General features: G+C 62.1%; 2 protein-coding genes across 2 annotated transcripts; one reads left to right on the top strand and one right to left on the bottom strand.

Moving 5' to 3' along the window:
- Positions 1–365: 365 nt before the first annotated feature.
- On the top strand, positions 366–2,981 carry TNFRSF18 (TNF receptor superfamily member 18). The gene is made up of 5 exons (XM_065895507.1): positions 366–522; positions 1,361–1,483; positions 2,320–2,407; positions 2,588–2,787; positions 2,854–2,981. Exons 1-5 carry the CDS (start codon positions 366–368, stop codon positions 2,979–2,981), a joined length of 696 nt encoding a protein of 231 aa, XP_065751579.1.
- A 5,841-nt stretch (positions 2,982–8,822) lies between these two features.
- Positions 8,823–19,430, bottom strand: TTLL10 (tubulin tyrosine ligase like 10). Its single transcript, XM_065891544.1, has 13 exons — positions 19,313–19,430; positions 18,749–18,833; positions 18,540–18,668; positions 18,306–18,424; positions 18,095–18,224; positions 17,334–17,405; positions 16,751–16,836; positions 16,228–16,399; positions 15,136–15,307; positions 14,479–14,619; positions 9,979–10,095; positions 9,531–9,624; positions 8,823–9,238 (listed from the first exon to the last, which is right to left on the bottom strand). The coding sequence occupies exons 1-13, from the start codon at positions 19,347–19,349 to the stop codon at positions 8,823–8,825; spliced, it is 1,770 nt and encodes a 589-aa protein (XP_065747616.1). The 5' UTR covers positions 19,350–19,430.
- Between the last annotated feature and the right edge of the window lie 3,960 nt (positions 19,431–23,390).

Here is a 23,390-nt window from a genome sequence, read left to right as displayed (position 1 = left end):
ATAAATATCCCCGAAGAGTGTGCATTTGTTACACACGACGAACCTGCACTGACAGGTCATGTCACCCAGAGTCCCTAGTTGACACCAGGGTCCCTCCGTGCGGTGTGTCCTGTGCTTTGGACAGACGTGACGACACGTGCCCACTGCTGAAATCTCCAGAGCAGTCTCACTGCCCCAAACCTCTGCCCATGCCCTGGATTCCGAGTCGCAGGGTCTTGGGGGGTCCCCCATGGGAACAATTCCTCGGGATCCCTTGGGGAGTGGCAGAGGCGGGGCGGCCTGCGGGGCGGGGTCTGGGCGTGTTCGGAAGGGGCCAGCCTCCTAAAACCGCGGAGCCGCGCGCGGCCATGGGTGCCGCGGGTGCCATGGGGGTGAGGGTCGCGCGCGTGGCCCTGTGCGGCGTCGCGCTGCTCTGCGCGCTGGGCCTGGCCCAGCACCCCCCCGGGGGTCTGAGCTGCGGCCCCGGCCGCCATCTGCATGGGACGGGGACCAGCGCGCGCTGCTGCCGCTCGTGCATCCCAGGTAAGGCGGGCCGGGAGCCCCTGCGCGGAGGGCAGAGCGCTGCGCCCCGTCCCCCCGTAGTTTTCCGAGTCCAGAGCCCTGATCCCAGCGCAATCCGGGGAGGCGGAAGCGGCCCAGACCGGGCCAGTGGCCTGGGGGTTGGGGGGTGGGCGGGGGCAAGGAGTGTAGGAGCCTTCCCCAAGGCAGGTCTGACGTCCCAAGGTGGAGGAGGGCTGTCCCCGTTCCTTCCGAGTGGGAAGTGAGCCCTTGGCTATCACTCAGGCCACTTCTTGCCCAGTTTGGGGTTGCACCCCTCTCTCTCCCAGCTCCCTGCCTCAGACCTGCATCTGTGGGTGAGGGGCAGGTGAAATGGGTCAGTTTGGGGACAGATATTGCAGGGAAAACACCCAGAGTGTCCCCCTGCCAGGACCTGGGGAGTGGGAAGGGGGCTCTGAGAGTCCAGGTCTCAGTGCGGCGGAGCCATGGACGGCGGTCAGGGAGGGACGGGCAGGCTGCCTCAAGGGTCCTGGCAGCTGAGGGCAGTGCAGGACCTGGACAGGGGAGGCGGAGTAGGTCTCCCAGGAAGGAACGGCTCAGGGTCACATGCCAAGTCATGGCCACCCTGGGTGGGAGCAGCTTGGGACGGTTGGGGGATGCAGCCAGGCCTGGTGAGTGGAGGAGCTGGGCGCCCAGGAGGGAGGGACACAGCTGGGCCGAGCCAGGGTCCTGGCTTCCAGACAGGTGTGCTGCCCGCTGGGGCTGCCCTGCCACCCCCATTTCCCTGGAGGGCCAGGAGGGGGGCGTCCAGGGGAGGGTGGCTCGGCCCAGCTGCTGAGAGGGCTGCTTGTCCCCTGCCCAGCTGAGGGGGTCTGTCCTGAGCTGGACTGCCAGTGTATCCAGCCTGAGTTCCACTGTGGAGACCCCCAGTGTAAGAGCTGCAAGTACTACTCCTGTCCGCCTGGCCAGGGGGCGTGGCCTGTAGGTAAGTGGCAGGTGGGGGTGGCCCTGGCAGGCCAGGTGTGCAAGGAAGCTCGCAAGTGGTGGGTACGGACACGTCCTCCGGGCAGGTGGGCGCCAGCACTGGGGGTCTTGCAGTACCCTGGCGGGGTAGGGGGCGCTCTCTGGCTTTAGCATCCCAGCCCACACTGGGGTCACAGTGCCTCCTGTTAGTGTGGCTCTGGGAGCCTTGCCTTCTCTCTTGGCCTGAGCTTCTCCAGCCGGAGACCATGGCCCTAAGCGCTGGTTGTGAGGAACAGTGAGGGTATCCAGAGGCTGTCTGGCCCTTAGGCCCTGGCTCTGACTATGCCCAGGCCCTGCACTCACCCTGACCCGATGCGGGGGCGCCTGGCTGAGCACATGTGGGCCGGGAGAGTGAGGGCGGAGGGGGGGCTGTGTGAGGTTGGATGGCGCCGGGCCTAGAGGCAGCTGGGGCAGAGCCTCACCCCTCTCTCCGGGACCCTCCCCGGTCTCCCGCCTTCCGGCCTCCGGACCGAGCGAAGGCCCAGCCTAGCTCTTGCCTGGCCTCGGCTTCCACCCCTTCCTCCCGCCACATACCCTCCAGCCTCTGCAGGCAGGTCCCTCCCCTCCCCCATATCCCCATCAGGGACCCTCCACTGAGCCCAGAGTCATGGCCTGCCCTGGAAAGGGGCACATGGGGGACCTGATTTATCCCAGGCCCTTGTCCTGTGGCCACCTGGGGCCCCTGTCAAACAGATGAGGTGGGGGTCCCTGTGCTGTGGACCTGGACACCAGGTGGGTCTCACCTCGGCCACACCAGCTGCCCTCGCAGCCTGTGTCTGTCTGTCCGTCTGTCTCCAGGGAAGTTCAACTTCGGCTTCGAGTGCTTTGACTGTGCCGCGGGGACCTTCTCTGGGGGCCGTGAGGGCCGCTGCAAACCTTGGGCAGAGTGAGTCCTGGTGGGGACTTCCGGTGGCCGGGTGGTCCAGGTGGGCTCGAGGGGGGGGCTTCTGCTGTCCCTTCTGGTGCAGTGACCGCCCCCCCCAACGGTTCGGAGGGCAGCAGCCTTGCTGAGGGGCTGCTCGCGTGGCCAAGGGCTGACCGAGGGCTCTGTGTCCGTGCGTCCCAGCTGCTCCAAGCTTGGGTTTCCCACTGTGTTCCCCGGGAACAAGACGCATGATGCCGTGTGCAGCCCAAGGCCGCCGCCCACGGAGCCGCGTGGCCGGCTGACCGCCGTCCTCGGCCTGGCCGCCTGCATCCTGGCCCTGACCGTGGCCCAGCTCAGCCTGCACGTCTGGCAGCTGAGGAGGCAGAGAGCGCGACCCCCAGGTCAGTTGTGCCCTGGGGACGGGGAGGGGGCCGCCTGCCTGCCTGCTAACCGCAGCCCCTCTGCAGAGACGCAGCTGCTCCTAGAGGCCCCGCCCCCCCCGCCCGAGGACGCCCGCAGCTGCCAGCTCCCCGAGGAGGAGTGGGGCGCGCCGCTGTCGGAGAGCAAGGGCCGCCTGGAGCACCTGTGTGTTTGAGGCCCTCCCCCGGAGCTGGCGCAGGCTGGCCCTGGGCCCGGCCCTGCTCCCCTCAATGGCGGAAACAGGTGGGGGACGGTGACAGTGACCAGTGCCCCGGATCACGCAGGAGAGGAGGCAGCTGTGGCTGAACCCCAGGGGGACAGAGGCGCACCGTGCCTGCCTGCCTCTCTTGCTGGCCCCGCTGGGGTGGGGCCCGTGGCTCCTTGGTGCCCAGGACAGGAGGCCGTGGGAACACAGGACCTGGCTGCAGGTGGCACTCAATAAACGCTTGTCCGGTGGCCTGAGTGGCCGTGTGCTGGGAGTGGGGAGGGGACAGGCTCCGGGGTCTCCCCCGCCAGTTCTCACAGCCCCCTCCCAGCCTAGGTGGGGGGAGGGGGTAGAAGCTAGGGCCATTCCAGTCCTAGACACAAGCCCTCAGCCGAGACCACGGGGCGGCCTGCTGTGCCGCACACCTGCCCTCTGTGCCTGCCTGGCACTTGTTGGGACACTGGGGTCCTTGGTGTGTGTCTGGTCTCTGGGCCACCGCTGCTCCGGCTTCTGGTTCCGGGCTGGCCGCACATCCTGCTGGCCCCTGTGGGGCGCCGGCCCTTGCGTCACTGGGGTCCCCAATCCGGGGCAAGGTCAGTTTCTATACCCAACACTTCCTGGAGGATGTGGACAGCCTCAGAATGGCCTGGTTCGTTTGGCAGGGCTCCCGCCCTCTCTCCAAGCCCTCCTACTGGCTGGCCTCCGTCACCTCACGGGACTCTCTCCCTCGGGGCACGGTCCTGGGGTCCTGCCCAGCAGAGGCGAGCAGTAGTTTTTCAGCCTCCTGACAGGGCTGACAACGCCTGGGGAGTCTGATAAGGACTCTGTGGCATCCAGGGCGTGGCAGGCAGTCTCAGCAGCTGTACTCTCCAGGTGCCAGCACACCTGGCCACCTGTCTGTCTGTGGCTCAGTGCTCTAGCACAGCACCTCCCCCACCTACCATGCCCTCCCCTCCCACCTGCACGCTGCCCAGGAGAGCCCCTTGACCCCGACCCAGTCCCAGTGGGCAGGTGGGCCCAGCTCACAGAAGGCAGGTGGAGGAGAGAGGGTTCTGCGTCGCCCTCCACCCCCCACTCCTGGAAGGAGGCGGGGGTGGGGGGGGCTCTGGGACCACCCACAGGGGAAGGACCCCTCCCTCAGCCCCTTCTCCCAGCCCCTCGGCTCCTGGCTCCGGGCAGCCCCTGGGGCCAAGTGAGCGACCTCAGGGGAGACAGCCAGGTGTTCCGGGACCTGCCTGCCACACCCCTTGGCCCCTCTGTCCTCGGGCCAGATCTCCTGTCCTGCCAACCCCTCCCCCACCCACCTCTGGGTCCCTTGACTGCCCCACTCCCACGTATGGGAAAGGGGTCCCCAGCCCTGGCCCAGCCCCCTGCTGAGGCTGTGAGTCAGGTGTCGAGTGCGTTCTGCTGACGCAGCGCGGAAAGTCCGCGGGCGGCCTGCGTGGGACAAGCTCCCTGAACGTCAGTGCGGGGCAAGTGGGGTGAGGCGAGCGGGCGGGGGATTCCTGCCCCGCGGAGGGGCGGGGACGCTGGGACTCGCCCAGCCCAGTGGAGGGATTGGGAGAGTGAGGCCAGGCTCATGGGGGGCCGGGAGGGGGTTCTGCCCAGGGAGCTCAGTGCTTCGGAAGGGCTCCGCGGAGCCACTGCCACCGGAGCCGCCACCTCCCTCCACGCTGGCCTGCTGTCAGCAGAGAGGCCTCTGCCCCACCAGGCCTGCCCGGACCCTGGTCTCCGCCGCTGCATCTGCTCCCTCCCCTCTCCCTCCCTGCTGGACTCACCTCCCTCCCCAGCTGGGGTCCCACAGAGCAGGGAGGGGCTGGCTTCAGGGCCAAGGCTGGAGGCTCCGCTGGGGTACCCAGGCCCAGCGCGCACAGGCTGCCACCAGGCACTTTGGTCGGGTGGCCTGAGCAAGTCCAGGCTGGGAGGAGGGAGACCCCCCCAGGGCGGCAGGAGGCGCAGGGGACTCAAGGGTGCCGGCGCGTGGGGGACGGAGGGTGCTGGTGCTGAGGGGCTCCCCACCCCCACTCAGGCCAGCTTCCTGGAATGGGGGCAGATATGTGCCCACCTGGGTCACCAAGCCCAAGAGGGACCCCCAAGATGAGACTCTGCCCACGCCAGCTCCACACCCCTCGCTGTTTCCCCCGGGAACCCCCCCCGCCCCCACCAGCTGTAAGGTCGGATCTTAACAAACGGCACCGCGAAACAGAGGAAAGCTTCAAGTGAGCTGTAAAAGGGAGCGCTCCCGGGCGAGGTTCACTGGTCCGAGAGAAAGGGGCCAGAGAAGTCGCGCCCGGGCGAGGGTCGGGCAAGATTTTATAGGGGAAGAAGGGAAAGGGGTGTGGTGAATCCGGGAGGGCGCAGGGTATTCCTTATTTGGTGGTCTTTTCAGGTATCCTGGGGGACCGTTAGTCCCGCCCCTCGAAAGGCGGGAAGGCTGGGCTGGGTTCAAAGTCCCCAGGTCAGTTCCTGGAACTGGGTGGTCCAGAGAATTTCGGTCTGATACAACCTGGGAATCTGATTGCGTTCCCCTGCCTCGGGCCAGTTGGCCCAGAGGGGCCCTCCAGCTGCTCCGGAAAACCACAACTCCTCCCCCTGGGGTCGGAATCCAGTGTCTGTTCAGCCTCAGATAAGGGCCTAGAGGCCATCCTCTGTTCCCAGAAGTGCTTCCGCCGCAGCCACACCGCCTCACCTGGCTGGAAAAGGCCCCTGACCCTCCCTCTACTGAGACCTGGACTCAGCCATTGTGAGACACGGCCCCTCCGCAAGCGGACCGAAAGACCCCTGAGGGGCATAGGGAGGGAACCCACCCTAGCAGAACTGGTTGCCGGCCTCTCCCAGCCCCAGTCCTAGGGCAGCTTCAGGGGGCCTTCCAAGGGCAGGTGGTCCCTGGCTGCCCCCTGGTGCTGGGATGCGAACCCATCGATCAGATAGGTCCATGGTGCTAAGTCTGGCCATTCAAGGGCCCTGACCAGGACCTGGGCCATCACTCCTCCCCTGCTCCCCTGCCACGGTTTCAGCAGCAGGGCCACTTCTCCAGCAGCTGGGCTGAGCTCCCACCCCGCCGTGGTTTGCAGGGCCTTGGACGCCCCCTTCCCACCAAGAAGTGGCCACACCTAGGTGGAGAGGCAGACATCTTCGCAGGACGCTTTGGGGCTGAGGTGCTTTCCAGAGACAGTGATTCGGGCCATGGCTGTTCCAGACCCCTCTTTTTGGAGACGTGTTCCAGGGAAGAGGGGTTTGAGGGGGGTCCTCTGAGTCCTCAGGGCTCCGTGGGCTCTTTGGCCAGGGCAGAACCCTGACTGCCAGGCGCTGAGGGAGGCCCCAGTGGCTGCCAGGGTGAGGGCCTCCAGTGGGGGCTGCAGGGATGGTGGGGGTCCCTGGGTGGTGCTGGGTCCAAGCAGGCAGACAAGGGGGAGGGGAGGCAGAGGCCCTCAGCTTTCGCCTTGGATTACAAGCTCCAGCTGCAGTGCTGGGCAGCCCCGTCCCAGGCACTAGGAGTGCCCCCCTCCCCCCCCCCGCTTCCCCCCCACCCCCCCCCCCCCGCTGAGGCTGCTCCTCAAGCTGCTGCAGGGGGCCCAGCACATCATTTGAATATTGGGGCACCTTCTACCTCCAGATGCCCAGGTGCCCCGTAGCCAACAGCACTCCAGACTCAGTTCCCTGCCCGCCTCTCCCTGGCAGCCCACACAGTTCTGGCAAGGACACTTTGGAGCCCGATGGGGGGGCCGGGTGGGGCTAGGAGAGGATCCAGATGGGGGTGTGAGGGTGTGGCCATCGTCCCTGGGGATGAATGAGTAGCAAGGAAACCTCATTTATTGAACTCCAGGCTCTTGGGGTAACCAGGCGCCCAAGAGCAGCAGACAGTCCAGGGCTTTGGGGGACCCCGGGGACGGAGGTCCAGTCAGGACATGCACTTCTTAGCCCACCACAGTCCCTGTGGGCCATTGCACGCACTCAGGACCCAGGGATGACGGAGGCGGCAGGGACAGCTGCTCCCTGAGGATCGGGTCGCCTCCGTAGACACCGCCTTGACCAGCAGGGAACAGTCCCGCAGAGGCTGGAGGAGAGCTGGAAGGTCCTGGAGCAGCACTGCTGCCACCACGGGCCACATCGTGAGCCACAGGACAGCGTGGGCAGAGGCCCCGTGGGCAGGATGTGAGGAGGGGGTGGGAGAGGCCTCAGAGATGAGACATGAGTCTAGAGGCCCCTCGGGCGAGTTAAGGGGGTGACACCAAGGTGACATGGCTGTGTAGTGTCCTGGATGCCAGCAAGGAAAGTGGTCCTGACCCCAAAGACACAGGCGTGGGTTTTACAAAGACCTGGGTGTGCTCTGCCCACCAGGAGGCCACCTCTCCCTGATGGAGATGGGTCTTCGGGCACAGAGCTGGCCAGCAGGCTGCAGAGGACGCAGTGCTGGGCTTGACCCCTCATGGAGAGACCACCAGACGCACTGGGAGGGGACTCAGTGTTCCCAGACCCCAGTCACCCAGTGACAAGTGTGCGCCTGGCCTGGGGACCCCACACTCTGGGCCACAGCAGCAGGACGACGAGGGGGTGCAGTGGTGGTGGGAGGGTGGGTGGGCTGTGAGTGACAAGGCAGGTGAGCCCTGGCCTGGGCCCCTCACCGGCTCTGTGACCTGGGAGGACTGACTCTACCTCTCTGAGCCCCGCTTTCCATCTGGCTCTTCTCTCCCTGGCTCCCTGGCTCCCTGGCTGCATACTTCCAGTGGACTGGCCGGAGGCTCGGCGGTCAGTGCCCGCCGCCCTCTAGCGGTGCTGTGGCTGTTGCATCCCTGGGAAAGGAGTGGGGGGGCAGCGGGGGAGGACAGGTCGTTGCCCCTCGGGTCCCACCAGCATGCCAATGCAGGGCACAGCAGCGGTCCCGGCGGCCCCTCCCCCCTTGGTGGAGCCCGCTGAAGTACTGAGCGAGGGTGTGCAGGGCAGGAGGAGGGCACGTGGCTTGGCGGTGACCGTTTGGAGAGGTGAGGGCAGGGGGACGGTGTGACAGCTAGGGTGGGCCTAGGGATGGGGCTGCCCAGACCCTGGGGTCTGGACTGGGGGAGGGGGTGGGGAAGGCCAGGGTGGAGAGGGGATTATGGCTGCCCCAGGATGCTTGGTGGCGGGGGTGTGGACACATGAGAGGCCCTGAATCTCCTAGTAGCCTCGAGGCTGGGCACACAGGGCACACAGGGACCTGCTGGCTCAGCACTTCCCTCAGGGCGCTGTCCTGCCAAGACCATATGCCGGTCACCCACAGCCTGGGTCCTCCCGGCCTCTGCAGGGCTCTGCCTGCTGTAGAGTCCGGGCGCCGCAGGTGGAGGAGAGCTCAGGGCACTGGTGCTCCGAAGGCCCAGAAAGGAGCTGAGCCTGGGCAGAGCGGGGACCGCAGCTCGGAGGAACATGTTGGGTGTGAGGAAGCCTTCCTATGGGAATCGAGAGGGGTCCGTGAGGCTCTAGACCCTTGACTGGGGGACACTGGGCGCCTTTCCTGGGGACCACCGACCCAGGCAGTAGAGGTCAGGTGGGTTGTGAGATTGCAGGGCGGGTGGACGAGGGCCGTAGGTGAGGGGGCCCAGGAACTGGAAGCAGCCCACGGTGGGCAGAGTCAGGGGCGCGGGGGGCCTCATCTCCCTTTCCTGCCGGGCAGACACCCCCATCCCTCGACCCTCGTGTCCCCCCAGGGACGGGCCCCAGCAGTGGAGTAGCGGCTCACGGGGCGCAGGGAGGCTGCCGGAGGGGGTCTCGGGGCCCGGTGTGCGGGGAACCCGCGGACCAGCTGCAGAGGACGCGTTTGTAACAAAAAAGCAGCTTTTATAGGCCCCCGCGAGGGCGCCGGTGGCCCGCGTTCTTGCGCTCCTCCTCCGACGACCCCGGGGAAGGCTCCCGCGCCGGCTCCCCGCCGCCCGGGGTCTCGGGGTCCCCGCCCTGGGCGCCGTCGGGGCTGGGGGTCGGAGGCCGGGGGCGCCGCTGTGCGGAGGAGGGCCGCCCGGGCGCGCCGCTGGGGCCCCGGCGTGGTGCGGGCCTGCGCGCGCCCGGCCTGCCGGCGGCGCGGAGAGCGAAGGACGCGGCGGGCGGCGGCGACGGCGGGCGGGGGACGCTGCGGGAGCCCCCGGGGCGCGGCCACAGGTCTGCCTCGCCGTTGTGCAGGAGCACGAAGCGGCGCTGGGACAGCAGCGGCAGCATCTTCTGGCCGCGCAGCCTCTTCTGGAAGGTCTCGAGTGCCAGGTCTGGGGAGGAGTTGGGGGTGAGCCCCGCTGGGGCGGGGGAGGCGCGGGGGGAAGGGAGGGGCGGGCACCCAGCCTCCCCGGCATGGCGTTCCTGGGGCTGAGGGATGGGCCAGGGGTTGGGGTGAGGCGTGGGCGGGCAACACCTTGGCTGGGAGGCCTGAGCAGAGGGTGGGGTTGCCATGCAGCCTTTCGGGGGCTGGAGAGCTAGGTTTGTGGATGTCTGAACTTGGGGAGAGGGTGGGCAGGCAGAGGGGTCGGTTTGAGGGTCCTGGGGGCTGGGTAGGGGCCTCACCCAGGGTCTCCGTGACCACGCCTGGAATCACCTCTTTCAGGACTTCACAGTTGGTGTGCAGGGCGGGGTTGGAGTTCATCTCCAGCAGCCACACCTGGGCCCAACACTGCTCAGCATACCTCCCTCCCTACCACTTGGCCAGCAGGAGGCTGAGGCCCTGGTCCCCATTAAGCCAGGTGACCAGGCAGGTCACTTCTTTCCCATGGCCTCACTCCCCCATTTGCCCAAGGGGCTAAGACTCTGAGGGTCTGAGAGTCTGGCCTTGGGGGCTGCCCCAGCTGCAGGAAGAGCGAAGCCTTGTGGACACACCACCCCCAGGGCTAGGGAGGGTGCATAACTGCCTGCTCCAGGGGCCCGCCTGAGTGGTCAGGGTGTGCACACAGGGCCCCTGCCTCCTGCACCTGCATGCTGGGCCCCGCCCACCCCACCCCGGGATGCTCGGCAGCACCTTGAAGTCTTCATCAATCAAGAAGTCACAACCCATGAGGTCAAAGTAGCCCAGCTTGCACTTGAGCTTGGATTTGACAGACAGGAAGCAGTGGGCCATGATCTGCTGCATCCGCTTCTGTGGGTAGGGTGGGGGGGGCGTGGAGACAGGATGTCACCTGTGGGCCCTGATTACACCCTCCAGGCCTGAAGAGCCACATCCCCACCCCTCACCTGCGCTCCCACCAGTGCCCGCACTTTCACGTTCTCAGGGTCACAGGCTCACAGCCAGAAACTCCTTCACTCTCATTTTACTCATTTCACAAACGTGTGGACCTCCTATTGAGTGGCAGGTACCGGGGTCGAGAGTAGAGAGAGCTTACGAGGAGTCTCCGCCCTTGAGCAGCTCACTCGTAGGAGAGAGAGACGACAGTTGTGATGTGTAAATCGTTATGCGCTCTGCACAGCACGTGAAGCCATACGTGCTGATGGAGAAGATGAAGCAGGGTGAGAGGTGGGGCGTTCTGGGTGGTGTGGAAAGGCGTCTGATCTGGGTGGGCCAGAGAGTGAGCCATGGGTGAAGACTGAAAGGAGAGCTGTGGGGTGGGGATGGGACACCTGGGTAGAGCAACGGCTGTAAGTAGGAGCCACGCCCAAGGTGTTGGAGGAACAGAGTGAGGCTGCTGTGGCTCGAGTGAGCTAGGAGGGCAGTGGGAGATGAGGCCAGAGTGGCACCAGTCACATCTCGGGGACATGGGAAGACCTTGCCTTTCACCCTGAGGTCAGAGCTGTTGGAGGGTGGAGCGTAGGAGGGCATATCTGACCCGCGCTCTAATAGGGTCCTCTGGCTGCTATGCTGAGAGAGACTGAAGGGCCCTGTTGCAAAGATCCAGGTGAGAAATGTGGGTGGCTTGTGTAAGCCGAGGTGGTGGAATGGATGCTGGGTCTGTGTTGGGGTAGAGCCAAGCTGGTTGATTGATGAAAGGATGGTGAGCTGTGAAAAGAGGAATGAAAGGTTATCCCTAGGTGTTTGGTCTGAGACTCTGGAAGGATGGAGCCCCCATCAACGGAGAAGGAGAGGAGGCCCATGGAGTCTGAGACATCTGTGAGCCTACAGATGCGGTGCTGATAGGCCACGGTTCAAGTTCAGGGGAGAGGTCAGGGCCGGATGTTTCAATGTGGAGCCTTGAGCACATGGATGGAATTTAAACTCAGGCAATGTCTGATAAAGACAAAGAGTAGATAACAGTGGGTACAGCGGATAAAGAGTAGAGCCAGGCTGAGCCCTGGGCCTCCTGAGCAGCAGTGTGGAGCCAAGGGGCCAGCACAGGGGGCGGAGGGGGCGTGGACGAGGTCCTGGAAGCCATGGGGAGTGAGGAGCTGTGTCCAAAGTTGGCTGACAGGTCAGGGAGAAGAGCGCTGGACTGACCCCTGGGTTTGACAGCATAGAGGTCACTCCAGTGAGCATTTCAGCGAAACAACAGGGAGAAGCTTTGCTGAGCAGGTTCAAGAGAGACGACATAAAAACAGCCCAAACTGGCCAAATCTGTCAGAATTAACCTTCTCAAAATGCTGGAAATTAACCAAAGGCGTCCAGCAACATGAAGAGTGTTTACTCAAGTAAAATCTTGAATCTTGGTAAGAACAGCAAGCTTTGTAGCATTTTAACTTGCCCTGATTTTATCCCTGGCATCCCAGCTCAGTGCCTTGAAAAAAGCCTGTGTTCTTGGTACTGGAGATAGCAGAATAGACCTGTCTGGCAAAGAATTGGAGTCATTTGTTGTGATGTGTCTGATGGTTCCATGGCGGACCTCACTTGAACTAAAGGAAAATACAAGAACAATGTCTTACCAAATAGAGAATGCCAGTGAAGAGATAGAAATTATAAAAGGGAGCTGACTAGAAATTCTGGAGTTGAAAATTATAGGAACTGAAATAAAAAATCACTACAGGGGTTCAACAGTCCATTGGAGTTGTTCAAAGATAGATCAATTGATACTATCTAGTCTAAGGAACAGAAAGTCAAAGGAATGAAGAAAAATAAAGCCACAGAGACCCGTGGGACACCGTCAAGCAGACCAAAATGCATAAGAAGATCCAGAAGGAGGGCAGAGGAAGAGTCAGGAAGAATATCTAAAGAAATAACGGCAGTGGGACTTCTCAAATTTGATGAAAAGTAATCTACACGTTCAGGAAGGCCAGTGAGCTGCAAGTGGGATAAACTCAAAAAGATCCACCACATCGTAAGCGAACTTTCAAAAGACAGACGATGTTGAAATCAGCAAAGAGAAGCGACTCATCATAAAGGCTCCTCCATAAGACCAACAACCAATCTCTCATTAGAAACCATGGAAATGTCCATCAACAGAGGAATGGATAAAGAAGATGTGGCACATATATACAACGGAATATTACTCAGCCGTAAAAAGACATGAAATTGAGTTATTTGTAGTGAGGTGGATGGACCTACAGTGTGTCATACAGAGTGAAGTAAGTCAGAAAGAGAAAAATAAATATTGTATATTAACGCATATATGTGGCACCTAGAAAAATGGTACAGATGAACCGGTTTGCAGGGCAGAAATAAAGACACAGATGTAGAGAACAAACGTATGGACACGAAGGGGAGAAGGTGGCAGGGGTGGTGGTGGTGTGATGAATTGGGAGATTGGGATTGACATGTATACACTAATATGTATAAAATGGATGACTAATAAGAACCTGCTGTATAAAAAAATACATAAAATTCAAAAATTCAAAAAAAAAAGAAATAGCAAAATAGCAGATGTAAATCCGAACTTATCAGTAATTATATTAAATATAAATGGAGTCAGCTTTCCAATTAAAAGACAGAGATTGTCAGGATGCATTCCCCTCCCCCCCATACACTATCTATGAGACTCACTTGAGATTCAAAGACACAGATAGGTTGAAAGTAAAAGGATAAAAAAATATATATCAGGGCTTCCCTGGTGGCGCAGTGGTTAAGAATCCGCCTGCTAATGCAGGGGACACAGGCTCAAGCCCTTCCGGGAAGATCCCACAGCCGCGGAGCAACTAAACTTATACACCACAACTACTGAGCCTGAGCTCTAGAGCCCCTGAGCCACAACTACTGAGCCTGCATGCCATGACTACCGAAGCCCACGTGCCTAGAGCCCATGCTCTGCAACAAGAGAAGCCACTGCAATGAGAAGCCTGTGCACGGCAACGAAGAGTAGCCCCCGCTTGCTGCAACTAGAGAAAGCCCATGCATAGCAAACAAGACCAAACACAGCCAAAAATAAATAAATAAATAAAATTAAAAAAAAAAAATATATATAAGGCAAACAGTAACCAAAAGAGAGCTAGAATATCTATACTGATAGCAGATAAAATAGAGTTTAAGACAAAAATCGAGGACATTAAGAAAAAAGAGGACATTTTCTAGTAAGTCAAGAATATGTAATAATCATAAACATACATATACTTAACAACAGAGCCTAAAAATGCATGAAGCAAAAACTGACAGAATTGAAAGGAGAAATAGACAATTCAGTAATAATAGTTGGAGACTTCAGTATCCCATTTTCAATGATAGAACAACTAGACAGAAGATCAACAAATAAATAGAAGACTTGAACAACACTATAAACCAACTAGACCTAAAAGACATCTATAGAACACTCCACCCAACAGTAGAATACACATTCTTTTCAAGTGTGTGTGGAACATTTTTCAGGATAGACAATGTGTTAGAACATAAAACAAGTTTCAATACATTTTTTTTTTTTTGCGGTACGTGGTCCTCTCACTGTTGTGGCCTCTCCCATTGTGGACCACAGGCTCCAGACGCTCAGGCTCAGCAGCCATGGCTCACGGGCCCAGCCGCTCCACGGCATGTGGGATCTTCCCGGACCGGGGCACGAACCTGTGTCCCCTGCATTGGCAGGCGGACTCTCAACCACTGCGCCATCAGGGAAGCCCCCAATACTTTTTAAAGGGTTGAAATCATACAAAGTATGTTTTCTGACCACAATGGAATGAAATTAGAAATCAATAAGAGAAAGAAAATTAGAACATTCACAAATATGTGGAAATTAACACACAAGCAACAAATGAAAAGGGAACACACAAAATCTTATGGGATGCAGTGAAAGCAGTGCTCACAGGGAAATTTATGGCTGTAAACACCTACATTAAACAGGAAGAAAGATCTCAAATCAAATCAATAACCCAAACTTCAACCTTAAGAAACTAGAAGAAAAACAAACAAACAAAAAACAAACAAACAAAAAACCCAAACCACACCAAAACAAAACTAAACCCAAAGCAAGAAGGAGGGAAATAATAAAGATCAGAGTGGATATTAATGGAATAGAGAATAGAAAGCAACAGAGAAAATCAATGGAACCAAAAGCTGGCTCTTTGAAAAGATCAACAACCCACCGCTGCGCGCACGCCCAACGGCAGCCCCACCCAGGGACGGACGGTCCCGACCCCCGGCCCCTCCCAACGCCGTGTGGGCGGGGCGCGCACGCACCGTGAAGGTGGTGAAGACCCAGTCCCGGGGGAGGCGCTTGGCCTTGCGGAACTTGTCGTTGATGTAGCGGTTCAGGTGCTCCATGCTCCACACCGTGTCATCCTTGAGCAGCAGGTACAGGGGGCTCTTCTTCTGCATGAACTGGGAGGCAGGGCAGCGCCTGGAGGCCCGGCCCCCACGGGGGGCCCCGACAAGAGCCTCACCCCGACGCGGCCACCAGAGACCCCACAGGGGTCCCGCTCCTTCGGGACACCGAGCCCCTCCCCCAGCACCTCCTGCCCCTGAGAAGTATCCCCAGATCCTCCCGGAGGGCCACTGCCCAGACACCTCCCTTTGAGACCCTTCCACAGAGACCTCTGCCCACAGCATCCCTGAACTGAGGTCCTCACGGAGGCCCTTGCCCTTGGCTCCCACCCCTGCTGGGCCTGATCCACACCCAGAGGGAGCTGAGCTGGGGGTCGGGGCCACGGCTCTCAGTCTGTTCACCAGGATGCCCAGCTGAGGCTGAAGGTGAGAGGCAGTGCTGGCTGCAGGCAGGGGCAGCCCAGGCCACCTCGGGGTTTGGGCCATGTCTACAGTTGGATTCTTTTCCCATTCTTGAGCAGTGATTTTTGTTCAAGGCTGCAGGGAGGGTCCTCACCTGTGTGGGGCATTTACCTGGTTGGTTAAATGGCCACCGAGGTCGCTGGAATGGGGATCATAAAGGCCGAGGGTGAGGCGAGCATAGCCGTGGCCGAAGAAGACCATATAGGGCATGGTGCAGGCGATGAGCAGGTAGGAGCGCACGTCGAACTTCTTCCCATCCAGCAGCAGCGGGTTCTGGATGTACCTGGGGAGGCGTGGTTAGCCTGGCCCGTGCCCCCACCTGGGCCTGCCAGTTCCTCAGCACCCCTGCTACCTGTCTCAGGTGTGAGCTGTGGGTCCCCTACCCTGGCTGGGCGCAGTGTCCACTGGTCAGGGGACATTTCCGAGCCTGAACACATCAGGGAATTGGGAAGGAGGGCCTGGCCCCTAGAGCTCAGCCCACTGGTGTGTGTCTGGGGCAGCCCTCGCTAGAAGCCTGGGAGGCAGAAGCAGACTGGGCCCTATGGGCTGGGAAGACTGCCTGGAGAAGGAGGGAGGGGTGACCTTGGGCCTTGAAGGGCAGGTGGCTTAGGAGAGGCAGGGAGGGGACATCGCAGTGGAGAGAGCTGTAGGTCTAGAGACCCAGCAGCTGGGAGCAGCTGCTTGGGGTGGCAGACAGCAGTTGCGGCAGGAGTGAGGTCCACACTGGCAGATAGGGAAGTCCGAAGGGACCTTTCTCAGGCTCGACTGTGCCCCCTGGTGTGAGGCTGAGGGTCTGGACCCCCTCCCAGAGGCAGAGGGAGCAAGGCGGGGTGGTTGGCTCTGCCTGTGGGCCTGAAGGCTGCAGCTGGATGCGTGGGGGATGGGGGAGAAGCCGGGCTCCCTGCAGGTCAGAGGGTGCAGGACCCAGGCTGGGGCACAAGCTGACCAAGCCTTCCCTGCCCCACACCATCCAGGAGCCTCCTGTGTTTGGCGGGGGGGGGTAGGGTATATCCTCTGAGATCCTGACTGGATGTGAAAACCCCACCTCTTCTGGCTACACAGGGGCCCAGCTGGGGGCACCGCAGCCTTCCACCGCCAAGGACTCCTCTGTGGGCCCCGCCACGCCCACGAGCCTCACAGGCACCAGCGGGCCTGGGTCAGCCCCACCTGGCCGACGCCCCTCGGGGTGCCCACGCGCAAAACCTCTGCACGACCCGCGCCTGAGGCGCCCGGAAGGGCATCTTGCGGTAGATGGGGTCGTCCTCGATGCTCTGGGTCTCGGCTTGGAGGGCGGCGACTTCCTCCTGGTTCCGGATTAGAAAGATGCCTTTGCCCTGGTTGGAGGCGGTGGGCTTGCAGATCCACATCCGGGTTTCTGCGGAGAGAGCTACCCGAGCCAGGGAGCCTGCCTCGCCCCGCCCGTCCCTGCCTCGCCCCGCCTTGGCCCCAGCCCCGCCCCGCCCCGCCCCGCCCTGACCGCTCCCAGCCACGGCCCCGCCCCTGCAGGCTTTGGCCTCCACTAAGGTCCGGCCATGACCCCCCCCCCACCCAGCATCTACTCAGCACCAGCCCTGACCTCACCCCCCGTGGCTCCACCCTTCCACTCCCTGACCACGCCCCACCTCGGCCTCGCCAGGGCCTTGGCCCCGCCCTAATCTCGCTCCCACCTTGGTCCAGCCCTGCACCGGTCTCCCCAGAGCGGGCCTGGCGTCCAGGGGCCTCTCACCATCAAAGAGGGTGAAGAAAGCCTCTCTCTCGTCCCTGATGTCCAGACGGTAGGTCTCTGGGAAAAAATCTTCCATTTTCAGGGCGCTGGGGAAGCAGGGAGGTGGGGAAGACACTGGGAGGGTTGTCCCCCTCCCCCAGCTTGGCCAGCCATTCTGGGGGTCTGACCTGGGGTAGGCTGGAGGGAGAGTGTCTGCTAGGAAGCTGCGCTGGGCTGCAGGCACTCCTGCCCTCTTTGGTTTCCTCTGAAACACACCCCCACCCCCGGCCCCCAGCTCTTTCCTCTGCAGAACCTTTGCACCTTCTGTTCCCTGGCCAGGAGCACGCTTTTCCGGCTCTGCACACCTGGCTTCTCTGCAGGCTGCCTCACCCACCTCCCAACCCCTCCCACCTCCCTGCTCTTCCCCCTGCCGCTCTCGGGCCTTCGGGAGTGGTCAGTTCAGAGCTGGGTCTCCAGGCCAGGACAGTGCCCAGCATGCAATGAGCGGTCGGCATGGATCCCCTGTCCTGGGATGCCCTGTAACCCCTTTCACCGAGCACCAGGCCATCCTTCAGTTGAGGGCAGAATGGCTGGGGGAATCTACCTCTGTGGCCCAAGGTGTCCTGAGCTGCTCCACATGAGCTCATCTGGGGCGGGTGTCGTGTCCTTTCCAGATCTGTACCCCAGGAGGACACAGGACCTGGCCTGAGTGGCTGCTCAGTGTGGAGAATGGATGGGGGCGTCGAGAGGTGGGGAGTGGGTGGGGGCTTGGCGGTAGACTGGTGATGTGTGGATATGTGGATTTTGGATGGAAGTAGGTGGATGGGCAAGTGGTCTGGTGGGTAGACGTATGCCTGGAGGGGGTTGGACCAGAACTGCTGACAGAATTGGGTGGTGTCGTGGATGACCAGGTAGTGGGTGGCTGCCTGCCTGGTGGGGGGTGGACGAGGGAGGCAGATGGTAGGTGGTTGTTTGGATGGGCGGGCAGATGTGTGAATGGCCGGGCAAGTGAGTGGAAGAGGAGTGGGCACATCGAGTGGGTCGGGCACGGCTCCGGGGGGAGGGGCGGGCCAAGGGACAGGAATGGGTGCGCAGTGGACGGCAGTGGGTGTGGTAGGCAGTGGTGACTGAATGCAGGACACCAGTGGGCGGCTCTGTGGTGAGCGTGTGAGGACCGCTGGGGGGCCGTGGGCTGGGTGGCTGGAATGGTGGCCGTTATTGGGGGTGGAGACAGATGGGTGGTACGCGGCTGGGTCAGTGGGAAGGCGGGTAGGCGGACCGACTTGGTGGAGGGCGGTCAGGAGCAGCGATTGACGCGTCGGGTGCGGGGTGCGCCGCCGGGGTGGGGGGCCAGGGCATCCTCACTTGGCCTGTGCGCAGGGGGCCAGCTTGCTGGTCTTGCTGAGGACACGCGCGTGCTCCCTCAGGGCGCTGAGAAGCCCGATCTTGGTGGTGAGGAGCTGGCTGTTGGGGAGCTGGTACAGCAGCTGCTCACCTGGCGCGACAGAGCCCGGGCAGCGTGCGGCCGCGCATGCGCGCGTGGAGGGCCAACCGCTGAGCCCGGCCCCGCCCCTACCTTCCCGGAAGCTGCAGTAGGTGTCCCTGCACTTGACCTCGCACCACTTGAGCTTGTAGTCTTCCCGCCGGCTGTCCTGGATGCGCTGCCAGCCCTTGCTTTTGCAATAGGAGCTGATTCTGCAGGGGCGAGGGGCGGCGGTGATCTGGGGGCCGCGGGGCTGTGGGCCGCGGAGCGAGGCTGGGCCGGGGCCTGCAGGCGGTGGGGCTGGACCCAGCCTGAGGCCCCACTCACATTGCGGCCCCGTTGGTGCCTCCGATGTAGAAGAAGGGGCCCTGCCCTGTGCCGGGCCGCTGCTTCTCCCCCTCCAGCGGGTGCTTCTCCAGGAGGGCGGCCTGGGGCCTGACAGTGTCAGCATCGTCCAGCTCTGCGGGCAGAGTGGGTGGTCAGAGGCTCTGGCCCAGCTGGTGGCTTTTCTGCCCCTCCCTGGGCCCTGCCCGAGCCCATCTGCGTCTTGGTCCAGCTGGCTTAGCTGACGTAGGAGCCCCTCCTCTCGGTGGCTCCCCATTGATCTCTCATGGGCCCAGCCTGTGAACAAGGTGGGGTCAGACAGGGGGCGTCCACTCAGAATCTGACTGGAACCCCTGTGCAGTCCCCCCAGCCATCTTGGCCCATCTCAGCCCAGCCTCAGGCCCAATCAGAGGGCCTCCTAGGAGAAAGGGGGCAGGGTCCCTCCTTACCAACGGCAGGGGCTTTGTGTGGGGCAGAGGCTGAGGTGTGAGGCTGGAGCTGGGGGCAGATGTGACGCAGGGACGTGCCCAGAGGGCGGGGGTCACAATGTCCATCATGACGTCATGGGTGACCCACAGCAGTCAAGGGAGACCCCTCTCCGCCTGTTCAGACCCCGACTCTGCTGTCCTCTGCCCTACTCGGCTGGCCCAGATCCCACACCCGGCACGTGGCCTCCTGCTGGCCCCTCTCCCAGGGCATGGCTGTGTGGTCCCCCCGTGAGAAGGCCTTCCTGGGGATGGGGTGCCTGTCCCTGGGGAGGCCCTGGCTGCATACACCTGGTGCCCAGGGGCGGCTCCGCCGGACCCCTGCCATCCTTGACCGCTTGCCTCTCTTTGTGCCAACCTTGGTCCGAGGAGGTGGTCCCTGGCGGTGGAGGAAGTGGGTGCGGCTGCGGGCCACAGACGCTGGGGCACTGGGGCGGGGGCACCTCTGGGAAGACGTGGCCCCCACCCCTCTGCAGGCCCTTCGGGCGGCCCGTGGTCCTAGCCCTTGAACTGGGCACACAGTCAGGCCCGCCCTGCCCGGGGAGGGGTGCCGCCCAGCGTCCTGGATTTGGGCTTCCTCTCGTGGGTGGCTCCCGTCTCTGTGGTGACTGTGGGGCCTGCAGGGACTGTCCATCTGGTGTCGGCATCTCTGCGCTTGACCTCCCTGCCGGCTGTTAGGAGGGCTGCTGTCAGGCCTGCGGGGTTGGGGGGCGGCAGCCCTGAGCAGTCCCCTCCCAGAGTCAGGGCAGGGCCATGAGCATGATGCCTCCCTAGGGCTCCTTTCCTGTGTGGCTAACTCGGGAACATTTTAGGGAATTTTAGCCATTCCTTGACAGGTCCTTCCCAGTTTGGGGGCTGCTTGGGAGGCTAGGATTTTCCGAAAGATTGAAGAAACACAAGCAGTGGAAAGGCCAGTACCCTGGGAGCTGGCAGGCAGAGAGGGGCTCCTGCATCTGCATACCAGGGGCTGGCAGGTTGCCCTCCAAAGAGGACAGTCGCTTTGCAAACACACCAGCCGGTCACCCAAGAGATGCTAGCCAAGACCTTTGTCCCCACTTAGGACAGAAGAGGGTAAACTGGGAACAGCTGTCAACACGGTTACAGGGCCTGGGTGCGGGGCGGGGCGCGGGGAGGCTCTCACCCCCCTGCCAAGCGTCTCCTCCCCAGCCCTGCCCCACCCAGAACGGGAGGGCTCCTCTGTGGCGGCTGGACCCTGCCCAGCATGACTGCGGGGTGGGGGTGGGGGGATAGGAGCCTGCCGAGCACGGGGAGGGTGCGCACGTGCGTGTGTGCGTGGGTCTCCGCGTTGCCTGGGAGACCCGCACCTTGCTGGGAATGGGGGCCCCCAAGGAGGATGACGGTCAGTACTCTCCCCCAGCACTCCCACGTGAGCGGCCACTGAGTCAACAGACATCTGATGGAGGCCCCCAGGTGTGAGCGACAGGTTGACGCCCAGAGACAGAGAAACAGGGCCCTGCGAGGAGGGGCCGGGGGGGGGGGTGGTGGTGGTGGCGGAGCCCGAGGCAGGGGACACAGCCCTGGGAATACGCTGGGGCAGGACTGGACGGTTAGAACAAAGGGACAGACAAGGTGGACGAGCTCATGGAAACACGCAGTACAGCCTCGTGAGAAGCTCAAGGCGAGGAAGTGTGCTGGAAAGGAGAATGTAAAGAAGGAAAGGCACCCAGCGGAGCCGGAGACATCTCAGAGCTGGAGGCAAGGCTCCTGTGACCCACCCAGCGTGGTGGGAGGTCTCCAGACCCCCCTCAGGGAGTTCCCCAGTTGAGCCGGACCTGGGAAAGGAAGCTGGGGCTGTGGTGTGGATCAGCTCTGTGCCTCGGTTTCCCCACCTGCAGAGTGGGCTGGGAGTACCAGTGCACACAGCTGCCTGGTCACCCATGTTGGAGGAGGGCCTGTGTGACGATGGTGAGGCCGGAGAGGGCCAGGCCGGTGCCGAGCAGGGCAGTGACCCGCCTGCAAGGAGCGTTACTGGGGGTTACAGCGTGAATGTGGGGGGTGGGAGGGAGCCCCTGGCCCCCACAGCCCAGCAAAGGGTAACTTCTGCGGGGTAACCCGGACCCAGCAGCGAGCGCTCCCGGAAACGGGAGCCGGGAGGTGGGCGCGGAGTTGCCGGATTTCAGAACAAGCTTTGTAAGCCTGTGCCTCTGTTTGCCTGTCTTAACTCTGTATATCTTATTTCTTCCACGAAGAATTAAACAGGCCATGAATGACTATTTCTTGTCATTCAAGTTAACAAAAATTAAGAAAAAGAATCCTTACTCTGGGCGTGCACGCGTGTGGTGAACGCGGTGCGGGTGCCCCGGGCTGCGGGCGGGGTCAGGGGTCAGAGCCTTTGCCGAGCAATTGCCTTTCTCAGAGTCTCTGACGGACTCATTCTAAATAGCAAGCTTTGTGCTGAAAGGTGTTCGCGAACCGTTATCAATGGTGGTGAAGCTCGGGTTGCAGTGGCCCTGCCTGGGGGTGGTGGGGGGGATGATGGCACCAGGCCCTCCGCGAGGACTGCAGGGAGGGGTTGGTGGAAACAACTTTATAATGAATTTTTAAATAAACTTTTTACCTGGTCAGGTAAAAAGACTGGCGGGAAATGGCGCTCCGGTGTGATGAATGGAAGACCCTCGTGAACCTGAAGGAAACATCCAGGAAAACGAGGTGACACCCGTGTCCTGCCAGGTCCGTCCTCCAAATACACGTCTGGGGACGCAGGGCTCAGGAGGTGCTCACGTTGCTCGTCAGGCTGGTGTCTTCTGGCCAGGGCTGAGCTGCCTGGGGGGACGTGGGTCCCCGCAGACTTTAGGAGCCCGTCCCTTCCGGGGGTCGGTCCTGGGAGACAGACCTGGTCCTGAGCAAAGGAGCTGGTCCTGAGGGGCCGCCACTCCTGGAGGCCTGCCCTGCTCAGCCTGGCCTGGGGGTCTCTGCCCAGCCAGGCACCCGTCCGCTCCCCTCGCTCGCCTCCCTCACGCTCCTGGGCAGAGTCCCGAGAGGACCCACAGGGCTCCTGGGGCCAGGGGGCTGGGCGGGGCAAGGGACGGTAGGCCCCGGCCCTCAGGGCCAGCCAGGACCCCTGCTGGTGACCCACCTGCCCCTCTTGCCTGCCCGACAAGGTGGTGTGAGCCCTGTGCCAGGGAAACAGCAGTGGTGACCAGGCAACTGTCTCCTAGCAACCATGACCCAGTGGCCCAGAGGGGAGCAGGTGGATGGGGAAGGGCAGGAGGCAGGGCACCAGGGGCAGCGGCCAAGGCTGGAGGAGGGGTGGCATGGGCACAGCCCCCACCTGGGTCCTCCGTCCTCCCGGGACATTCCTGAGCCTTCTCAGGATCCCCAGATCTGTGCCAGGCCCCCAGACCTGACCCATTATGTTTTTGTGCTCCGTGTGCTTTACCTGTGTCATTTCATCTCCCCTTACCACGGCCTCTTTACAGAACAGAGAGTGGGCGCTCAGCAAACCCATGCCTCTCCAAGGGGTTGAGAGGAGTTCACACCCAGGTCTGGGAGGCCAGGGCGTGTGGGAGGGCCGCTGGCTGCCCTGCGTGGCCCCGTGCCTCTGTCCTCCAGACTCTTGCATGGGTCACCAGGTGTCTCTCCTTAGGGAGCCTTCACTTGCTTCTTGTAGGGTGGATGGTGGTCCCCGTGCCATGTGTGTCCACGTCCTAAGGCCCAGAAAGTGCGGTGTGACCTTACTTGGAAAAATCGTCTTTGCAGATGTGGTTATCTGATGGGCCCTAAACCCAGCGACCAGTGGCCTCGGGAGAGGGAGGGAGAGCGGAGGAAACTCAGAGGGGAGAAGCCAACTGAAGATGCGGCAGTGGCCGGAGGGATGCGGCACAAGCTCCCCGACGCCTGGAGCCCCAGAGGCTGGGAGGGGCGGGAAGGACCCGCCCCAGAGCCTCCGGAGGGAGTAGGTGGCCTCCAGAACCGTGAGAGAAGACACTTCCGTTCTCCCGAGCCCCCGGGTTGCATACTTTGTTACGGCCGCCCCAGAAAATTAATGCACCCCTTAAGCGCCCCCTCACTTTAAGGGTCCCGGGTGGCATTCCCCACTGTGGGGAGGCCTCCCTGACCCCGCTCAGAGGCTGACGCACTCCCACCTGTGTGCCTGCCTGCACCAGGTGTTGGGGGCCTGCAGGGCTCCGTTCTGCTGGACTGTGGTCTGACACCCCTTTGCCCGAGGGTAGCTGTCGGTTAGTCTGGAGGGGCGGAGAGCTCCTCCAGCCAAGTCCTGGACTGAGGGGCAGGCAGCCTGACCTCAGGAGCTGGTGGCCCCCTGCCTGGGCCTGCTGGGTGCAGCACCCAGGGGCGGGCAGTGGATCCCCTGGTCACGTGCAGGCCACTTGTCTTCCCCTTGGCCTGA

Source organism: Phocoena phocoena, chromosome 1, assembly GCF_963924675.1.
Source record: "Phocoena phocoena chromosome 1, mPhoPho1.1, whole genome shotgun sequence".
NCBI classification, from domain to species: domain Eukaryota; kingdom Metazoa; phylum Chordata; class Mammalia; order Artiodactyla; family Phocoenidae; genus Phocoena; species Phocoena phocoena.
The sequence above is the reverse complement of the archived record's forward strand: the minus strand, read 5'-3'. Positions and strand labels throughout refer to the sequence as shown.